The sequence below is a fragment of the Tamandua tetradactyla genome, chromosome 8, assembly GCF_023851605.1.
Source record: "Tamandua tetradactyla isolate mTamTet1 chromosome 8, mTamTet1.pri, whole genome shotgun sequence".
Classification (NCBI taxonomy): Eukaryota; Metazoa; Chordata; class Mammalia; order Pilosa; family Myrmecophagidae; genus Tamandua; species Tamandua tetradactyla.
Window position 1 is genome coordinate 16,166,183 of NC_135334.1, and position 22,432 is coordinate 16,188,614.

Consider the following 22,432-nt stretch of genomic DNA (forward strand, 5'->3'; position numbering starts at 1 on the left):
AAATATTTTTCCCTTTTTTTATTTTGCTTTTTTATTCCCTTGATTGTATTTTTGAAGCACAACTGTTTTTAAATTGGATGTAATCAAATTTATCTCCTTTTTTTCCTTTAATTGCTTATGGTTTTGATATCATATTTAAGAAAGCGTTATCTAACCTAAGATTATGGAAAATTACTCCTCTATTTTCTTTGAGGGGTTTTATGGTTTTTGCTTTACATGTTTAAGAATCTGACTCATTCTGAGTTAATTATTTTCATGGTGTGAGATAGACATCCACATTTATTCCTTTGAATGTGGACTTTCAGTGGTCCCAACACCATTCTTGAAAAAACTATTCTTTTCCCATTGAATTGTCTTGGCATACTCTTTGAAAATCAATTGACTTTAAGTGTAACAATTTACTTTTGTACTCTCAGTTTTTTTACATTGATCTACATGTCAAATATATATCTATATAGTTATAAAGATCTATAGATACATAACACATACACTTTAATGTATTAAAATATGGGAAATTTGTTTTCTCTACGCTGTAACCTTTGGTGTTCTTTTCCATGTACTTTGCATGAATTTATACTCCCTTTGCCTCTTTTTGGTAGGGTTTTGCATTCCAGCATAATAACTATTAAAAACAATGGGTGAAGTTGTAAAATGGGTTCAAGTTACTATTTTACCACTTGTAATTATTACCCATAACAAGAAGAGTGCATTTGAGGAGAAAAGAAGTGAATCTTTTTAGGTTTTTTTTTTTCCTCTTTGAAATTTCAAATCTTAATTTGATTGTTAAATATATTTTTTGAGAGCCTTTATTTTTGGATATTGCATAGAGCATTTTTAACTTGTTCAAATCTTGTCTGATCAAAGGTCCCAAAGCAGTGAGATTTCTATCTATATTATACCTGAAATATTAATTTATAATGGAGATGTACATTTAGGTGCAATGAGGACCATGTACCTACTGATATTAAATTATTTTTGAGGAAATTTCAGGCAGAATTATATTTCATACAGTAATTGTTTTGATGCTGAAGGGTTTTCTTATCTTAGTATAATTGCAATTGGTAAGAAGACCTTCCCCAAAGGACCCAGATTTTCTTCACTGCTATGCCATGATTTATACTCTAGAACATGTAGAGAATGTATTTTCTAGCAATTCTCACAGGCAGAAAATTTCTCTAATAAGCACATCGTTATTAGGAAAGTCAATATCCACAGTAGTGTAAACCTGAGCTTTTCACACCTTTCTAGAAATAATGCATGTACAACCAGATTGTGGTATTTATTAGGACATATTTCTAAACCCTCCTATTCAGAAATGTCATTGATCTTTACCCTTACACCCAATATTTCCAAGCTTTCGAGCTATACATAAATTTCATCCTGTCACAAGTTTAAGCAAAAGAAAAATATGCACCCAAACAGGGCGAATTTGATTTGGACAAGGGATGAAAATTGAATATACCAATCACATAACTCATGTATTGACATACCCCTTTCTGCTTCTTCATACTTTCGTTCTAAGAGGAAATAGAAGATAGATAGTTCTTAATACTACCTAACTCTGAATTGAAGCTTTATTGTTTATAGTCAGAATCTTATTTGGATGGAGAGCCAGGATTTGGTGCAAGATTTCCCATGAAGAGAGCCTAGAGTCTCTTTTATCTTACCAAAAGCAGTTGGGGAGTTAGCAAGTATGCTGGTATGAAAGTATTATGTGCCCCAGAAAAGCCATGTTTTAAACCTGATCCATTCTTGTGGGAGTAGTTGTTTCTTTTAATCTTGATTCAGTGCTATAGGTTGTTAACTTTTGATTAGATTAACTCCATGGAAATGTGACACATCCAGTTGTTGGTATAACTTTTAATTAGATGGAGATGAGAATCTACCCATTCCAAGTGGGTTTTCATTAGCTTATCTGAATCCTTTAAAAGTGGGGACATTTTGGAGAAACCTCAGAATTAACAGAGCTGACAGAAACAGAGATCATTGAAGAATGTCTATACTTCAGACAAAATTTTTGTATAATGAACAATGCACACAAGGCAGGTGAAATAGATTAAACTGCAAATTTAAGTTCAAATATGAAGAAAACTGTCCTTGACATAAGAAATTAAAATTGTCATCAATGTTTACCAAAATGGAACACTAATTTCCCCCAAAACATACATCTGCTATAATAATGTATTTTCAAATTTTACTTCCTCATGAAATTATACCTAGCCCATGTTATCACTTGGAAAGTTTCTAGTTTAAATTTATAGGATACTCAATTGAGAGACCAATTAAAATAGCAGTTCACTTTTCTCACATAATAATAAATCCAGAGGTAGAGTGTTATAAGGTTGGTTCAGCAACTCAACCCTCTCATGAAGGAATCAGACCCTTCCATCCCATTGTCCTCAGTCTGTTGACTTTAACCTTCAGGCGTGGCACCGCATGGTCATTAAATACTGCCGTGGCTCCAAGAATCACATCTGGACACAACTATATCTCAACAACAAAGCAAGAAAATAAGAAAAAAGAATCCTCTCTTCATGTCCTTCTCTGTATATCATGAAGGCAATTTTCTCCAGAAGTCACTACCTGACTTCCCTTTGCATTTCTTCAGTCTGAATTATGTCAGATGCCAATATTATCTGTAGGGAAATCTGGCAAACTGAGTATCTTCCAGTTTCAGCCTTAATCATGGCAAGAAGATTCTGACATATGACAGTAGTCTGAGACACCAGCATTGCTTTTCACAATAAAGTAGGTTGTGAAATATATTTTTGATACGAAATTGTGGTAACTAACTATACATGTATAGCATTTTAAAATCTTTTCTTATGAAGTAAATACTCTTTTTAGCTATAAATCACTAACCTACTCAGGATAATCAACTTATCATAGAAATAGTCATGCATATATATATGAAAAATAAATACACAGACACACACTATTTGTATATCATAAGCAGCAGGTTTCCTGCTACACATATATAGAGAGAGTTTCCTTGTAAGTAAAAAACATAAGACTTCTAAACTTTTCAAGCCACTTAAAATAGAATCTAAAAAGATATCAATGATATGTGCTATCATAATTCTGGTGAATTTGTGTGTGTGTGTGTGTGTGTGAGAGAGAGAGAGAGGGAAGGAGAGAGAGAGAGAGAAAACATGGTAATCACTAACAGAAAGACGTGTGCAAGATTATATGGGAACTGAATTTCTAATCTATAAGAGTAAAATTTCAATTTCAAGTTTTATTTGGAAGCTTCTCTTTTGTTATCCATCTCCAAGCATCTGTGTCTCTGTTCCCCAAGTGTTGTGTCTGTGCCAGCCCGCCCTGAAGTTTCTGTTGGTTCTATCATTTCTGGCTTTCTCCAAAATATTCCCTTTTAAAAGATTCCAGTAAACTCATTAAAACCCAGCTGAAATGGGTGGAGTCTCCATCTAATCAAAAGATCACACCCAGTATTGGGTGTATCATATCTCTGTGGAGATAATGTAATCGAGAGTTGCCACCCTGTGGTATTGAATCAGGATTAAAAGAAATAGTTGCTCCCATAAGATTGGATCAGAATTAAAACATGGCTTTTCTGGGGTGCATAATAGTTTCACATATCACAGATGGTATGTGAATATGTCTCAATAAAATTGCATTAAAAAGAGATTGGGCACAAACTTAATGTCCTCAAAATAATATAATCAGAGACTATTTTTTTCATGATTATTCATCAAATACAACTTTGCCTCAATCAATTCCTCAAGTTTAATCAATGCACAATGATAGTTTTGGATACCATTATTTTTAATCCCAACTTCAAATGCTCAGTGTCGAAGAAGAAACATTGAAATTTCTTGAGTTAGGAAGAGACAGAGCTGTGTTTTTAGATGATTCTAGCAATAGTACAGACGGTTGAATTAGAATATATGGCAAATTCTAGAATCATAGTTAGACTGAAAATCTAAATAGTTCCTGAATTCTCATGTTTGCTTTGAGAAAAGATGGGGTTATATTGTGGTGGTAGACTCTACAGTTCAGCATGTGAGATTTGTCAAAACTGTTCTAAAAGTTTTCAGCCAAAGAATAACTAATTTCCATAAATATTTACCAGTGGCCTACTATATTCTCTCCACTGGCCTTAGCACCACCAACAAAGTAGTGAACCAGAAACACACAGTCGTTCTTACAGAACATACAGTTTGTAGGAGGGCACAGAAAGTAGAAGCAAAAGAAAAGTGTCTGGTGGGTATTATAATGGAGCATCTACTGGAAGCTAGGAGAACATAATTTGAAAGGGAACTTTTATGAACTATTTACCACTTATCCGGGACTGTTTTAAGTACTTGAGTTACAGTAGCTCACTTATCAGTCACAACAACTCAATTCACTTCCCTATCTCATAAACTTCCTGAGGCAGAAAAAGTTTAAATGCACTGCTCGAGGTAATAGAGTCCATAATTATGTACGTAAGAGTCAAATATATGCCCTCTCCCTCCAGAGTCCAAATTCCTATCTATTATAATGAGAATGAATTGATGAGTTTATTTACTGAAATGTTACATGTAAGGACCTATTAAGGATACTCAGTGAGAAATTTCCAATAAGTGTTTAGAAACAAAAATGTTATAGAACAAAGGCAAGGCATTAAAAATAGTAGAGATCTCCAAGAAGAGACAACAATTAAAGTTAGTTACTGCAATCCTTGAAACATTTGTAATAAAGAAATAAAGAAACAAAAGTATAAAGAAAATCTCAATAGGAGAAAATATTTGGAAACCACATGTCTGTTGTAGTCTTTCAGCAACCCTGCGGAATGAGACACAAAGACACACAAGACGTACAAGATGACTGCAGCCCCGAAGAGTTTCAGCTGCTTTATTTTATATCCTTTCTCACAGCTCTTTTGCTGACTAAGCCTGCTTTTCAGTATAATACTCCCTACATACAAGAGATAGCTAAAAAGACTTTGGGGCTTAAGAAAAAACAAACATTCTATTCCTCTCAGACTGTCCTCCAAGTAAGCAGATAACAGTCTCCACAGTTTACTGCCAAGACCACTCTGAAGCCAGTCACTCCCAATAAATCCGCAGGTTTCCTATTAACCCTTGGCTCCTACACATGTCCAATATGGACTTAATTTTCAGAATATAAAAGGAAATCCTATAAATCAATAATTAAAACACAACAATCCAATTTAAAAAATAAGCAAAATACTTGAATAGATATTTCTCCAAAGACAATATACAAATGACCAATAAACACATGAAAAGATGCTCCACATCATTAACCATTAGGGAACCATAAATTAAAACCATAATGAAATATCATTTCATACCCACCCCAATGACTACTAGTTAAAAAAAACAGGCAGAAAACTACAAGTGTTGGAGAGGATCTGAGAAATAGTTACTCTCAGTCATTGTTGGTGGGAATATAAAATGTGCAGCCTCTGGACAACAGTTTGGTGTTTCCTCAGAAATCTAAGTGTAGAATTTCCTTATGACTCAGTAATCCCTCTACTAAGTATATACTCCAAAGAATAGAAATAATGAATTCAAAGCAATATTTACACCCAATATGCATCTTGGCATTATTCACAATTGTCAAAAGATAGAAGTGTTCCAAGTGTCCATCAGCCAATGAATGGATAAACAAAATGTGGTATATAAATAATGGAATATTATTCAGCCATAAAAAGGAATGTAGTCCTGATACATGTGACAGTATGGATGAACCTTGAAGACATTATGCTAAGTGCCATAAGCCAGCCACAAAGGACAAATATTGTATGATCTCACTGACATGAAATAATTAGAATAAGTAAACTCCTAGAGTTAGAATCTCAAATATGGGTTACCCATGGGCTGGATTGGAGTAAAGAATGGGGAATTAATTTGTACAGAATTTCTATTTAGGTTAATTGTAAAGCTTTGGAAATGGACAGTTGTGATGGTAGCACAATTTTGTGAGTATAATTAACAGCACTGAATTATAAACATGAATGTGGTTAAAAGGCAAAAGTTTAGGTCATATATATGCTACTTGAATAAAAATTAAATGCCAAACACAGGAGTGTAAATACAGTGAACCCTATAATAAATAATGGACTACAGTTAATAGTACAATTATACACATATTATTTCATGAATTATAACAAATGTACCACACTAATGCAAGGTGTCAATAATAGGGAGGTATATGGGGAAAATACACCCTAATGTAAACTATGGACTATAGTTAATAATACGAGATTAATATTCTTTCATCAATTGTAACAAAGCTACCATGCACCTATGCAACGTATTAACAATGGCAGGGGGTAATACTGGATTACTGTCTTTTCTAATGATTTTTCTGTAAACCTGTAGCTTCTCTAATTAAAGAAATATATTTAAAATAACTGAAAAAGGAAGCCTGTAGGCAGAATTCGATGTTGAAACACTTCTAAGGATATGGGAAGAAAGAAGGAAAGAAAACAATACAATAGACAGATTTCAGAAATGAAGTTGGTAGTGAGATGGGAGTTTCATCGTTGCTCTGCAAAGGGGAATGAAAAATCCCTAGGGTGAAGCAACACTTGAGTAAAATATCGAGTCCCTAAGGAACTAAAGAAAGCTGTTGGTCTAGGGTGTAAATACAATCCTCTTATTTCCCTATTATTCACAAAATCTGTTCCCTGGAGGAAACAGCAAGTTTCTAATCTGCTTATTATCAACCATGTATTATAAAACAGACATTGATGCTTCTTCATCTTTCAAGAAATCTTCCTTTTTCACTACTTGAGGAGACTTGAGATTAGAAATTTATAGTGCCTAAAGATTTCCAGAGTATATTGGAAATAAGTCTGTTCTGCATCGTCTTAGAAACAAAATCTCAGTTCAGAATTGCTCCTTGAAGGCCACTTGGGTAAAAAACAGCAATCAGGAAACTCAGACGTGCTTTTGCCTAAAGAGGTAAATTCCTGAATTCCATTCACTTTGTGTCCTTATTTTGAAATGAAAATCCAGGGATTAAGACAGGTTGTTTTTAACTCATACTGGGCAATCCTTAAATGCAAATAGATCAAGTGAAAAAATCTGTTTGAGATGGCAGAGGAGAAAGTTCAGAGACGTAGGACCTTCAATGTTCTTGTATCTCAGTGTCTAAGTTTCCTCTCCCTGAAGAGAACTCTTTCTCTGTAAGATGTGGCTTTTATTCTGTGACATGGATCAGCTACTAAATTTCTTTGAAACATTAGATCCTTAGTTTTGAACTAAAAATGATGTCCATGGTTCCCACCTCAGAAGTGTTTAATCTTCACGAGAGGCCAACTCTAATTTGCCACAGCCTCTGCCCTAAGTTCTATTGCTCTGGGAAGGAGTCGTGAATAAAGGAATGATGAGATATTGGAGATGATCCTATCATAGTCCATTTTTATTCTTCTTTCTCCCTTGATTTTTCCAGCAGTCATCATTTGCATGGCAGCACTAACTTTCACAATATAAGCTATGCTGGTAGTGCTCCTGGTATATTTAGTTTAGGATGCTAGAATGAAGTCAGTGTCACTCAATATCAAGATAGTAGTAAAGGCAGATTCTAAGGGCCATGTTGGGCTTGACTTGAATATTCCGATTGCATAGCTCTTTCTCTTGGTAACAGACGTTGTGGGAATATCAGATTGTTCTGTAATAAAACCTTTTCTCTTGTCCCCACAGATCCCCCATAGAAGAATGGTTATGGGAAATGCCTCTTTCGTGACTGAATTCATTCTAGTGGGACTCACAGACCACCCTGACCTCCAAATTCCACTGTTTTTCCTCTTCCTGTTAATATATATGGTGACTGTGTTGGGGAACTTGGGCCTGATAACTCTAATTGGACTGAATCCTCACCTTCAAACCACTATGTACTTCTTTCTCTTTAACTTGTCCTTCATAGACCTCTGTTATTCTTCTGTTTTTACTCCGAAAATGCTGCTCAACTTTTTATTAAAGAAGAATATTATATCCTACCAGGCATGCATGACACAGTTCTTCTTCTACTGTTTTTTTGCCATCTCTGAGTGTTATCTCCTATCAGTAATGGCCTATGATCGCTATGTGGCCATAGGTAATCCACTTTTGTATAAAATTGCCATGTCCCCTAATGTGTGCTCCAACCTTATGTTTGGTTCATACTTCATGGCATTTTCTGGTGCTATGGCCCACACTGGATGCATGCTGAGACTGACTTTCTGTGATGCCAACACCATCAACCATTATTTTTGTGACATCCTCCCTGTGCTCCAGCTCTCCTGCATGAGCACCTATGTCAATGAGCTGGTGATATTCATTGTGTCAGGTATCAACTTTATTGTGCCCAGTTTCACCATCTTTATCTCTTATGGTTTCATTATCTACAGCATCCTCCATATCAATTCCCCTGAGGGCAGGTTTAAAGCCTTCAAGACCTGTAGTTCACACATAATAGCTGTTTCTATGTTCTATGGGTCAGGTTCATTTATGTATCTCCAACCATCTTCCGCCAGGTCTGCAGATGAGGGAAAAATTTCTTCTGTCTTTTACACCAATGTGGTTCCCATGATGAACCCTTTAATCTACAGTTTGAGGAATAAAGATGTGAAACTTGCCCTGAGAAAAAACTTGAGTAGGAGAAAGTTTCGATCATAAATAGGATCTCCTGCACAGGTAATCTCAGGACAAATAAGTCCAGGGTGTTTATTTGCAATATATTTGGTGACAGTTTTCTAACCGTACTTCTTTATTATTATAGTGAAGGAAAGTTGAGCTTTCTCTCAATAATTTATTTGTTCTTATGTTAGAATAGTCTTCTTTTCCCCACCATTATCACAATTTCTTCTTCTTACCTTTTATCTATTTGAGAGTAACATTAAGGAAGAATTTGTTATGCCTAATGTGTTTTTCATTATGTTTCACTTTTTTTTGTTTTCCTCTCCTGGAATAAGATGAATGGTTTTTCAATGAGTAAATGACCAATACTATGACAGCATTTGAAAAATGACAAAATGAAGAAATGGCAATGGCAAAATGAGAAATGGCAAAATGAAAAAAAGTTGACAGTTGTTTACCAGTTATAATTCTCCATTGGATGCATGAAACAAGCAATATGTTGTCAGTTCTGTCTTTCCTTCCTCAGTTATGCAGGAGCATGTCTGCTCAATGCCAGTGTTTCACAAAGAAAGGCTTCATGAAGACTAACAAGAATAAGCATATTGCAGAAGTAGATGCTATGCACTAAACTTTTTCAACAAAGATAAACTTTTAATTAAATAATGAATGGTTAATATATGTTTATTGCTAGGAAAAAGAAGTGAAACCCAGAGAGGATAATGATTTAATGTCACACAGATTCTCCACGAAAAAGTCTAGGGTATACTCTCTGGAACTGAAACCTTTTGCTCTTTACACTGTACTTTGCTTCTATTTTGCTTTATTATTTTTATTTCAGTAGACATGGGATATGAGAAAATGTTTCTATTTTTAAAATTGTCTGCTTTGTATGAAAAAGTTACATGGACTTTTTTCAGGTGTTTCGATACTTTTGTTTATGGAAATGGTTTGATGACTCCTTTTTAAATTTAAAAATATATATTTTTATTGATAAATCTTAACACACAAACATCCCATACATTGTGCACTATCAATGGCTCACAATACCATCACATAGTTGTGTATTGATCATCATCATCATTTTTAGAACATTTGCATCACTCCAGAAAAAGAAACAAAAAGAAAAAAGAACAAACTCATACATCCCATACCTTTCACCCCTCCCTGTCATTGACTGCTAGTAGTTCCATCTACCCAATTTTGATGACTCCTTTTTTGGGAAAGAGAAAATTTGTAGGGTTAGTATGCTTTAGGGATGATTGCTCAAATACAAAACTGCGTTCTGAAAAATAAAGGAAAGTGAATTTGGAATATTTGCTGATGCTTGTATTTCTGAAAATGTGGTGCTTGAGAGAGAAAGGACACTAGCAATGTGTCATTAGGACAAAATAAAAAAATAGCAGATGGTTAATAATAAGTCCCTGAGTAGCAATGGTCAATGAGCGTTTAGAAACCACATTTCAGCCTGAGTTTCTATCCTGTACCATAGTGTGCTTTCATTATCCTCCAGTGTCCCTAAAGTCTTTAAAGAACTTATACTTCACAGTGAAGTTCTCTATTAGGGAATAGACAGAGAAGAACTTTGGTCACATTTCTGAGGAATTGCAAGAATTTTACACCAACTTCTGGAGATAAAAAGGACATAAACAAAACTCAAATTGGACTTGGAATGTAAAATGTTGAGCACTTGAAACCTCCTATCCAAGCCTGCCTTATGATAACCCCTACAAATATTATAGAGATCACAGGAATTCTTTGGGTATGGTGATGTTTGTGATTATTGATCTTAAAGAAAAGTTAAGTGCACAGGGCTGGATACTGTGGAACAACTAAATTATACCAGTTTCTGATGGGTTCCAAGTGTCATTCACTTGTGAATTTTAATGGATATAACCTCAAATGTAGCTACAAGAGCAATTATAATTTGAAGGAATCATTTCTTGGATAAACTTGTGGCAATTTATTTTCTAGAATAGTGCATTAAATTATTTTTCTTGAGAGAATACAGTCAAAAAATGAGTTTTCTAAAGGCATGTAAGTGTTCCTTTTGAGAACTGAATCCTATTCCCATTGAAACAGATTCGAGACTTAAACCATGCCCCTGTGTGTATGAACCCAGTCGTCAGGATATTTGAAGATTTTTTTTCCCAAAGGTATGGATTCCTTTGGTAGTAGGATCCCTGAAATCCTATTTAAATGAGGCCAAATTGAATCACGGTGGGCCTTACTCCACATGACTGGTGTCCCCTTTAAGCAGAGGAAGTTGGGTGCAGTCAGTAAAAGCAGCCAGACATCAATAGAAGAAAGAAACCAGAAGAATCCAGAAAATAAGACAGATCATCATATGACGGAGGTAGATCCAAGTTAAGGAAACCCAAGATTACCAGCAAGTTACAAGAAGACTATTACAGACTCCAGGAGAAAGAATGACCTGTTGACGCATTAATTTTGGACTTCTATCATCCACAGACATAAGACCATAAATTCTCATTGTAGAAGCCAAACCTTAGTTGATATTTGTCTTAGTAGTCCTGGGAAACCAAGTCATGGAGTATCCAGGGACAACTGAAACATTTACTAAGGTAATTTTGATCATTAGTATTTTATCATTAATCTAATGTCCACTCAATATCCAGTAACTATTTCAGCTGTGCTGTTTTATTTTCTAGAGGTTTAACATGGTAACTCCTCCCATGGTTTAAATGACATTGCATGCTCCATTTCCTGACCCCAATATCAACCTCTTTGATTTTTACGTATGTTTCATTGTTGTAAAAAAGTACTTCTTGGGGCGGGCGATGGTGGTGCAGTGGCAGAGTTCTTGCCTGCCATGCTGGAGACCTGGGTTCGATTACTGGTGCCTGCCCATGCAAACAAAAACAAAAAAAAAGAAAAAGTACACTTAGGCTGGAGTTTCCCCTTTTTGTCTTTTCTTTGTTATTTCTCCTGATAAAATAATTTCCATATTGAACACTCCACATCAGTAAAGAAGTTTCTGTGCGATTTGGGATCCTCTGTACACATTGTAGAGGCACAATGCTCTATTCCTGAGGTGGATGAGCATGGTGAATTCCTTATCACCTGAGATAAAGTAAACACTCCATGCCATTCAGTAAAACACATGAGTGCAAATAGTAAAGTAACATTCTCATTCTTATCAATATTGTTGCCCATTTGGCACCAGGATTCCACACAATGCTGCATTACCAACTGTGCACACAGCCTGATGTAGAACCAGATCCCTGGATCTTTCCTTTTGTTCTATTTTTCTTCCCCTTCCTCCTTTGTTATTTTTCTTTTTTTTGTTCCCCTTTGCTGTAAGGAACCACTGCCACCTTTGGTTTTTCCTTCTATGGATCACTTTTGCTTTTGTTTTTATTCTTTATTTATGCTTTCTCTTGGTTTATTTTAGTTATTTTTCAGTTTTTTTGACCTGGACATTTAATTAATATATTTCAGTCTTTCATTTTGTAAGTGTTTATTGATCCGATTTTTTCTTTGAAAAAATTTAAAGGTGCCCAGTAAATGTTGATGTGTAGTATATTGTTAGAATTTCTGGAATTTTTAGATCTGGAATTAAACTAGTGTTTCTCCTTCTACCCAAATTTGTTTAATAAAAGATTTTCAGAACTTTCAGGTGGAATGATCTTTTAAAATTTCAATCAGACAGAGGAATCAGAGAGAGTTTTCACTCAAATGGAATGGATAACAGTAGTAATTTACAGTTTTACCTAAGGCAATTATAACTCTGCTGGTCTCTGCCGTAACATAGACATATGAGATCCAAACCATCTGGGTAGCCCACTAGAAATGCAATCGATGTCTGTTGTTGGTGTTCTCTAGCCGATTATGTATAACAAGCATGTATAGTGGCTATATGTTGGAGGCAATGACAAAAAACAGGTACACCAGAGAATGAAATTAAACTCTTCAAGGATTCAGGAAACTGTCATTTCAGTTAACATTTTTACATGTCCTATGCTGTGTGGAATTCTAGAACATCTCCTCCAGAGTAAAAGACAAATTGATTCATCATGCATCCTCTCACACAAAGAAGGTCACAATGCTTGACAGACTTTTGGTGTTATGGTGGCAGCTATTCCATACTTAGGAATATAGCTCTCAACCATATTCTAGGTTACATAAAATCTATCAACTTGAAGTGGGGCTCAAAGTAGGAAAGGGTTACAGCAGGCAGCTCTATAATCTTGTACTTGGATTATATGATTCAGCAGAATTTATGTTGCTGTAGCTGTCAGTGATAGGAAAAGTTGCAGGGTAGAATTCATAGCAAATTCCCATGAGCTATCTTCCTATCAGATGCCTAAGGTTCTGATTCAAGGTCATGCCATGTACACTGGAGACTTAAATGCCTTTTAAAAAACAGCTTCTTCAGTGTTTTTGGGGTCCTGATGGATTTAGCGTGTTTAAGCATGAAAGACCAAGTGAGCATACCTCTGGACCTGCCCATTAACAGCCGGGTTCATCAGACCTCCAACTCATGTCATATGAGGGCTGCAAATGAAAATAGTACATTCAGGTTCACTCCTAATGGAACCAGAAATCAACAGTATGCTGCATGACTAGTTGTCCCTAATCCCCATGCCTACCAACACACTTAGCATTGCTTCCTCCACTGGATACCTCTGGTCATATCTGTGCTTGTTAACCAGCCATGAAATATCCTTACAGAATGGTTGGGCTAGTGCTTGCCTGAACAGACCACTGGGCATCATCATCTGCCCAAGTTAACACCAGTACCTAACCATCACAGTCCACCCCTTGCCAACTTGGTAGATATACATATCATCTAGAAACATGTTTAATTTCTAAAGAGAATACAATAACAGATACATGTTCCGCCTAACAATACTCAATTGTCCTGTGTAAACTGGAAATACATTAAATCTCTCCAAAATAGGGTGTAAGTCCTTAGACCACATTCACTTTTAAATGTGACATCCTCTAACTTAAATACTATAACATGAACAATATACCATAAAAAAAGGAGAAAATATTCATATGATCACAGTACTCATTTCTGTAATTGGTCACAAGGTCTAATTCAATTTATCACTACCTTCTTGCCACTACCCATTCCAGGTTCTCTTTACCCTCAGCAAGCACTGCAGCTGGCCATGGTCCTATGCCTGGTGAATGATCCAAACCTTCATTCCTGAGGTCTCTGGACAATTGGCAGCCTTGCCTGGATTGGGTTGTTGCAGTTTTACATTGACTTTAATCACAGGTCATGGTAGTACTAAGAGATGCCCTAAGGGATCTCCTCTACTTCCATTGTGTAGTTGTGGTCTTATTTCCCCTTGATAGTCAGGATCAATCACTCCTGACAGTACAGTTTTTCACTTCCTTGCCTGTTGATTTAGAAGTATAAGATGCCAAGGGGCCAAGGGGCAGTCTTAACTTCTATTTCAATGGAATCATTGTTGCATCTCCTGGTAGCAGTACTCCTCCTTTTGGAACTAAGACATATTTGCCAGCAAAGCTTAAGGCTGCAGGGACAGGTGTGGCACCTATTTCTCCGCAACCTTAAATCTGCCTAGTTGCCCCACGAGCCCCGTCTGTACAGCCCTCTCCCCGGCAACAGACACGTCGCCCCACACAATTCTCTCATTGGGCCTCTACCTATCTCCTCCTCCTCCTTGCTACATTCCTGCTACACTCTAGCTGCATTGCCACATATGAACACACAACCCCCTCTTCTTTCAACACTCCTCCTCCCCCAGCCCCTCTTTTCAAACCTATATGTAGTAACCTAGCCCTCTCCTCCAATCACAGTGCCCTCGGAAATCCACCCTCCCCTACCCTCTACCATCCCTATATAATCAAGTGTACTTCCCTGAATAAAGGTCCTTGTGCGCAGTCTTGCTAACTCCACTTGGTCCCGCGGTTTGATTTCGTCTTCTGCGCTCGCTCCAATCCCTGCCGAGCCCCCGGAGGCGTAGGCCAACGCTTCCCCCTACCGCTGGCGGCAGAAGACCCCCTCGGAGAGAGGCCTAGCAACCTCCTTCCCGCCCCTCCGTCTTCGCGCCAGCCCCGTTCGCTGAGAGACGGACCCCAAGCGGCAGCGCCGGCTGGACCGGACACATTACCGCCGCAGACAGGAAGCAAAAATTTATCCAATGGATCTGTAGGAGTGATAGTGAATTCTGCCACTTCTATTTCTACCCCTTGATTCCTGGACCCGTGAATCCTAGCTGTGGGAGAATCAGCACCAAAGAATGGATGCTGAATCAGAGCATACCCAGCCTCCTGGAGAACACTGCCCCAGCCTTGCAAAGTACTGCCACATAGTTGGTACTGTAATTGAGTCTTCAAGAGGCTATTCCACTGTTTTATCAACCAGGGTGCCTCTGGATGATGGGGAAGATGGGAGGAACAGAGAATTCCATTAGCATGTGCCCATTCCCACACTTCATTTACTGTGAAGTGGGTTCTTTGATCAGAAGCAATGCTGTGTGGAATCCCATGATGATGAATAAAGTATTCTGTAAGTCCATGAATAGGTAGTTTTAGCAGAAGCATTGCATGAAGGGAAGGCAAACCCGTATCAGGAGTACTGTCTATTCCACTTAGAGCAAACCATTGCCCCTCCTATGATGGAAGTGGCCCGATGTAATTGAACTTCCACTAGGTAGCAGGCTTATCACCTGGGAATGTGCCATACTGGGGACTGTGTGTCTTTGCTGCTTGCAGATTGGACACTCAGCAGTGGCCGTAGCCAGGTAAGCCTTGGTAAGTGGAATTCTATGTTGCAGAGCCCATGCATAATCTCCATCCCTACCAGCATGCCCACTTTGTTCGTGAGCAGGTTGGGCAAAGACAGGAGTGTCTCTGGGGAAGGAGGATGACTTATATACACAGGACAGGTCATCTTATGCACTTCCATTAAAATTTTTCTCTGGTGAATAGTCATATGGGACACAAATATCTTCATGTTTTATGCCCACACAGAAAGGTCTATCCACATAACTCTTCCGCAGACCTCTTTATCACCAAGTTTCCAATCGTGTTCCTTCCAAGTCCCTGATCATCCAGTGAAGCCATTAGCAATGGCCTATGAGTCAGTATACAGATGGAACACTGGCCATTTCTCCTTCCTAAGCAAAATCAACAACTAGTTGTCCTGCTTCAAGTTCTGCCCACTAGTATCCTTCAGGGATATCCCTGAAATGTGCTGCAATGTGCCGCTGGCGGCAGGGGGAAGCGTTGGCCTACGCCTCCGGGGGCTCGGCAGGGATTGGAGCGCGCGCGGAAGACGAAATCAAACAGCGGGACCAAGTGGAGTTAGCAAGACTGCGCACAAGGACCTTTCTTCAGGGAAGTACACTTGATTATATAGGGATGGTAGAGGGTAGGGGAGGGTGGATTTCCGAGGGCACTGTGATTGGAGGAGAGGGCTAGATTACTACATATAGGTTTGAAAAGAGGGGCTGGGGGAGGAGGAGTGTTGAAAGAAGAGGGGGTTGTGTGTTCATATGTGGCAATGCAGCTAGAGTGTAGCAGGAATGTGCTGTCTACTTTAGAGTGGTATCAGGATATCATGCAGAATCATCTGTAAACCAGACCGAACTTTTCTCTTCCTCAGTCAACTGATTGTAAGGAATTTCCCGGGAGGCTATAGCTCTGGGCTGTGAAAGAGAAGGTAATGTGGCAGGAATGGGAGCAATGTAGCTTACTTCTGCCCTCAGGACCCATTCAAGCTCTATCTCATATGTACCATTTCCGTTTTATGATGGAGTACTTCTGTGCACACCCAACTTTATGGCTTGGTGGAACAAACAAAACGTAGCTCATGATAGGCAACTCAGTTTTCACGTAACTTGGTGACACGCGATTAAACGTTCAGTTTCTACAAAGGCCCGGTAGAAGGCCAAAAGCTGTTTTTCAAAAGGAGAATAGTCTGCAGAGGATGGTAATGCTTTACTCCAAAATCCTAAGCGCCTGAATTCTGATTCTCTTATAGGGGCCTGCCAAAGGCTCCAGACAGCATCTCTATTTGCCACTAACATTTCCAGCACCATTGGGTCTGCTGGATCAGGTGGGCCAAGTGGCAGACCATCTCACACAGCAACCTGGACCTGTTACAGAGCCTCCTCTTGTTCCAGTCCCTACATAAAACTAGCACCTTTACTCATCACTTGATAAATGGGCCAGAGTGGCACATCCAAATGTGGAATATGTTGTCTCCAAAATCCAAAGATGCCAACTAGGCATTGTGCCTCTTTATTTGTCATAGAAGAAGCCAGATGCAACAACTTATCCTTCAACTTAGAAGGTATATCTGACATGTCCTACTCTACTGGACACCTAGAAAGTTTACTGAGGTGGAAGTTCCCTGTATTTTTGGAGGATTTATCTCCCAACCTCTGATACACAAATGCTTTACCAATAAGGCTAGACTAGTTACTACTTCTTGCTGACAAGGACCAATCAACATGATATCATCCATCAACACTGATTTGTTCAGAAATACTACCTTGACTATAATTTTTCCTCATTCTTTTCTGCTGAAATCATAAATCATCCATTGTTTTGCTTGTATTAGAACTTCATTCCTTTTTAGAGTAGAATAATATTTCACTGAATGAATATATCGTATTTTGTTTTTCCATTCATCTGTTGATGGACACTTGGTTGTTTCCATTCTTTGACTCTTTTAAATATTGCTAGTCCCTATGAAAAGTCTACATTTAACTATCTTGTGAACCACCAAACTGTTTTCTATAATAGCTGCACCATTTTACAATCTCAGCAGGAATGAATGAGTGTTCCTTTATTTCTATACCTCTCCAATGCTTATTATTTTCCGTTTATTTTTTAATGGTAGCCATTGTAGTAGCCATTTGTTTAGTATCTCCCTAACAGCAAGTGATGTTGAACATCTTTTCATGTGCATATTGACCATCTGTATATTCTCTTTAGATAAATGCCTATTCAGATTTTTGCATGTTTTAAAATTGCTTGTCTTTTTGCACTGAGTTGTAGGATTTTTTTTTTATATTATCTGGGTATTAAACCCTTATCAGATATGTGGCTTCCAAATATTTTCTTCTATTGGAGAGATTGTCTTTTTACTTTCATGATGCAGTCCTTTATGCACAATAGATTTTTAATTCTATGAAGTCGCATTTATCTACGTTTTTCTTTTGCCGCCTGTACTTATGATGTTAAAAACCAGACCTAACACAAAGTCCTTGAAATGTGTCCCTGTATTTTGTTTTAGGACTTTTATAGTTTGGGTTCTTATATTTATGTCTATGATTCGTTTTGAGTTCATTTGAGATAGAGGTCAACCTTCTATATGGATATCCAGTTTTCCCAGTACACATTGTTGAAGATACTATTTGTTCTCAATTAAGTGACCATTTTGACCATTGTCAAAAGTTAATTGGCCATGGAAGGGAGGGTTTATTTTTGACCTCTTAATTTGATTCTCTTGGTCAAAATGTTCTTGCCAGTACCATACTCTTTTGACTACTGTAGCTTGTAAATAAGTTTTAAAATTGTGTTCTTTCATTGTCACCTTCTCATCTCTTCTTTTCCTTCCTTTCTATTATTTTTTTGTAATCTATTTTCTCACAATCAAGTATTTTTTTGAAAGCTTCTTATACCTAATTCTATATTTAAAATCCTCTATGAAATTCACACTATGCTGTGTTTGTCATTTAGTATTTTCACTGTCATTGGTTTTAAACATTCTATAATTTCACTTTTTATTTCCCTGTTCACAACAGAATCAATAAGTAGAAACTTTTTGAATCTTCAGTTGAAAGACCCTTTCTGTTTTTGATAGTTTATTTGCTTCCATAAGTAATTTCTAATTTTATTGAATTGTATTCAATAAGTATTGTTTCAAATGTCTGTACTTATTGAACCTGTTATTTTGTTTTATTTGAACTAAACTGGTGTTACTTAATTAATTTTAGAAAATACCAATGAGTGTTTGAGAAGGTTTGTTTTCTAACATCACAGGGTGGAATTCTATGTTTTTATCAATAACTTATTTATTAATTTTGTTATCTGTGTCTTCTATTTCTTTGTCCAATAGACTTGTCTTATATAAAAAACGGTCTATTAAAATGTTTGGTATATTTCCTTCTGATTCTTGCATATTTAATATACTTTATAAATGTGGATATTGTGTTGTCGGGTGTACAAATTTTCTGTCTTACCTTTATCATGAATTTCAATTTTAGCATCTTCGCTAAATTTCCAACTTTGGTCCATCTTTTATTTTTGGCTTAATTTCTACTTACTACTATATCTAGTTTCAGGATCACTATCACTGCTCTCTGCTTTTCTGTCTCTGTTAATAACGTTATCCATCCCTTTTTATTTATCATTTTCTGAATCACTTTGTTTCGGGTGTCTTTCATGTACAGTGCATATTTAGGTCTTGTATATGGTGTCAAATTGGATATTTTTGTTTTTTGGTCACATGAGTTAAGGTCATTCACATTTATTGATGACTAGCATGTTTAGTTTCAACTCTGTCTTATGTTTTATGACTATGCATATTTTCATTTCTTTTGTATGCTATATATGGGGGCATCATATTTCATTATTTTTCCATGTGAGTATCTTGTTATTGCTGCACCATTTGTACATTCTTGTTTGTTTGTTTTGGGGAAAGTGCATGGACTGGGAATCAAATCTGAGTCTCCCACATGACAGACAAGAATTCTACCACTGAACTACCCTTGCACCCCTATGTGTGTTTTCTTATGTGTGCTATGTTTCTCTCTCTAGAAAATTTGTACCTTTTAATTAAAAGATTGGTGTTTAAGTGGTTTTGCATTTTGTAAAATAGGTTACTTTACACTTATACCTGTTAATTGTTCCTCACCTCTTACACTTTTATTTATTCATTTGCACCATGGTCATCACTTATTAGTAAACTTTATTCAATTTATACAACAGTTGATGAGTTTATTTCCTTTCCTTTCTCTCTTCCCTTCAATAGTTTTATTTTTCTACTTTGTCAAACTTCTTATGTTTTTACATTAGTCCTCCATTCTCATCTCCACTATTGTTTTAATCAAGAAAGTGCCTTTAAATATTTTATCTGCTTTTTGGTCCAGGGATGAACATTGGTTCTTTTCTCTATTCCTTGATGTGCCCCCAGATTGTACCCAGTGGATTAGATTAGAGGTTCAAAAGAAGGGTTTGAATAAAGCTGTTTTCCAGGTGTTTATTCCCCTTTGTTTATCTGCCTTTATTTTGTTTCATATTTTATAGCTTGGAAGCTCATAAAGGAACATTTGTAGCCTCTGAATATTACACTTGAACCAAAGATAGCCATAATGATATCACTTCTTCATGTAAGTTTGCTTTCTTAGTTTGAATGGAACTGGAGCCTTGTGTGTGTGTCTGTGCGTATTTTTTTTTTTTTTTTTTTTTGCATGGGCAGACTCTGGGAATCAAACCTGGGTCTCTGGCATGGCAGGCAAGAATTTCATGCCTATATTTTGAACTTCTCTATTTAAGTCATATAGTTTCTAGGCTACAACAGGACAAGAATAGATCTTACATGTCATTCTTAGTCAACAAATCTACTTCAACAACTACTAACATATGGAATAATTTTTCCTGTGAAGACTACTTGCATGAGTGATATAAGAGAAGATATACGAATATCAGAAGATGAACTATCCATAGTTTCTTGGCTGTCTTTGGGTTTGATTGTGGAGTTTATTAATCCCTTATTTTCCATAGTGCCTCATAATGTGCAAAACAGTTTGTATTAGCTATCCCTTGTGAAGCATTTTTGTGAAAATTATAAGCTCTATTTTATAGACGAAATATTCAAAATTCAATAGTTTTCAAGTGATTTAACCACAGAAAATAAAGGTTAAAAAGGACTTGGGTCTGGTTTTCTTAATTACCCACAAAAGTCTCTTTCCCCTTCTTCATTATGAACAATTCCTGGCATGATATCCAAAGAATTTTTAACCTGACTTCTGAATTAAACAATGGCTGAACCATAAGAAATGTTTTTCTGATTCTGATGTATCATCCTTATAATACAAAAATGATCTAAGGGATTTGGAAAATAAGTTACTTTGAATCCTATTATGTTATAAACAAGGATTCTGAGACCCAGAGAGTTTCAATGATTCCCTCAAAGACCCACAGTTATTTTGATCAAATCAATATGTAAGATGTCTGATGTCAGGTATACAACAAGCATTGATAACTAGTATTATACTAAATATAACAGTATAAAAAGTGGTTATCATAGTTAATGTTATATTTATTATTTGGTAGATTTGAAATTGAACAATATTTAGTAAATCCAGTTATGAATCAACTGTACTAATACACTGTTGGAATGTAAACTTCAGTATACATTTTTGAATGCCTTACAAATTAACTGCACTAAGGGAGGGACTTCCCTGGAGAAGCCTTGCATTTCTGGCAGTCCAGCAGAAGAAAGCTGAGATGGCCCTAAATTAATACCATTTCCTTTGGCAGTGGCTCTAAGTCAGTAGAACATACTCCTCAAATTCCAAAATGGAAAGTGCATTGTTCCTTTTCCAGGTTTAATGGCAAAAAAAGTGACTAAGTGTGCTTAAGCCATTGATTGACCCAAACTGCAGATATAGGACATAGTATAGAAACAGAAGGCAAACTAACAACCGAATTCTGGAAATCAAAAATTGATTTATATAAAAAGACTTCATGGAAATTTTTCCTAGGGTCCCAATTGATTTCTGACCTCTAAAAGTTTCTGAGCCCTTGGATAAGAAGGTCAAACAGGATTTCCTGGAACACTAAAATCTCAGTGATGGGCCACCGTCACCTTGCCATACTTTTTCATTCTCAAATAAAGTCATCCAGACACAACAAGAAAACAAGAAGCAATAAAAAAATCTAAATACCATGTACTATCAGTACCATATCACAAAATGAAATGGTATTTTGAAGACAAAAAAAAAAAGACTAAAAACATAGGTAGAAATGTTAACCTCTTAAAAAGGCGAAACTTTAAATTGATAAATTCAGTTTTAGGAAAAATTTACAGTGTCCATACTTCGCCTTCTCTCCCCATTTTTTCTACCAACTGATGAAATCTTAATCGAAAACCAACAATTGCATACAGATTGGCTTTTCTAAATCATCGATCCAATTGCTCTGTGATACAGAATCCTTATTGGAAACATGAACATATAAAACAACAAACTTCTTTTAGGACCTTCACTATTCTTGCAAAAGACAGCAATGGGCCCAGAGAACGATATGTTTATCTTTTCAGATGCTTATTAAATGCTTGAACACTCCAGTAAGTTTCTGGGCTCAATAGCTCTTGGGGGACTTGTGTGAGTGCAAGTGTGGATGTGAGGTTGGCCTCAAGCTTGGAAAACTTAAAGTCTCATATCCTGTCATACTGTTGCTTTTAAAATTGGGAAAGACAATAGCACAGCCTGCTACAAGGTCCAGAGAATTTGTAGATGCATTTTAATGTTTTATTTTTAGTCAACCAAATAATTCAACCCATGCATAAAAATATGCATGAGGCACTAGGAGAGATTTTAGTAACTATGAAAGGAAGCTGTAACATTAGCAAAACAAACAGGTCCTAAGAACTTCATTTTCTGTGCGGGATCAGGGTAAGAGCCCAACTTCCTTGATGGCAATGTACATTATGCAATAGAAGGACAGAATGGAGATTAGCAACTCTCACCACAAGAACTTTTTTTTGTTTTGCCCAGGAGTATCTGTCCCTTTGTTATTCTCATTGCTTGATTCTGGTTCTCTCTTCTTGTCTTCTGTAAATGTCATCTTGTTATATCTTCACAAACTACATCACATATTATCTC

General features: G+C 36.7%; 1 protein-coding gene and 1 pseudogene across 1 annotated transcript; one reads left to right on the forward strand and one right to left on the reverse strand.

Annotated features, from left to right (window-relative positions):
- The first annotated feature begins 7,682 nt into the window (after nt 1-7,682).
- On the forward strand, nt 7,683-8,630 carry LOC143643258 (olfactory receptor 8B3-like). The gene has a single exon (XM_077112005.1). The coding sequence runs from the start codon at nt 7,692-7,694 to the stop codon at nt 8,628-8,630; it is 939 nt and encodes a 312-aa protein (XP_076968120.1). The 5' UTR covers nt 7,683-7,691.
- Nucleotides 8,631-13,667: 5,037 nt separating this feature from the next.
- Nucleotides 13,668-22,432, reverse strand: part of LOC143645015 (uncharacterized) — a 37,658-nt pseudogene continuing 28,893 nt past the window's right edge.

Excerpts from the sequence above, each read along its gene's own strand:
- LOC143643258 (XM_077112005.1), top strand. The coding sequence starts at position 7,692 with ATGGTTATGGGAAATGCCTCTTTCGTGACTGAATTCATTCTAGTGGGA.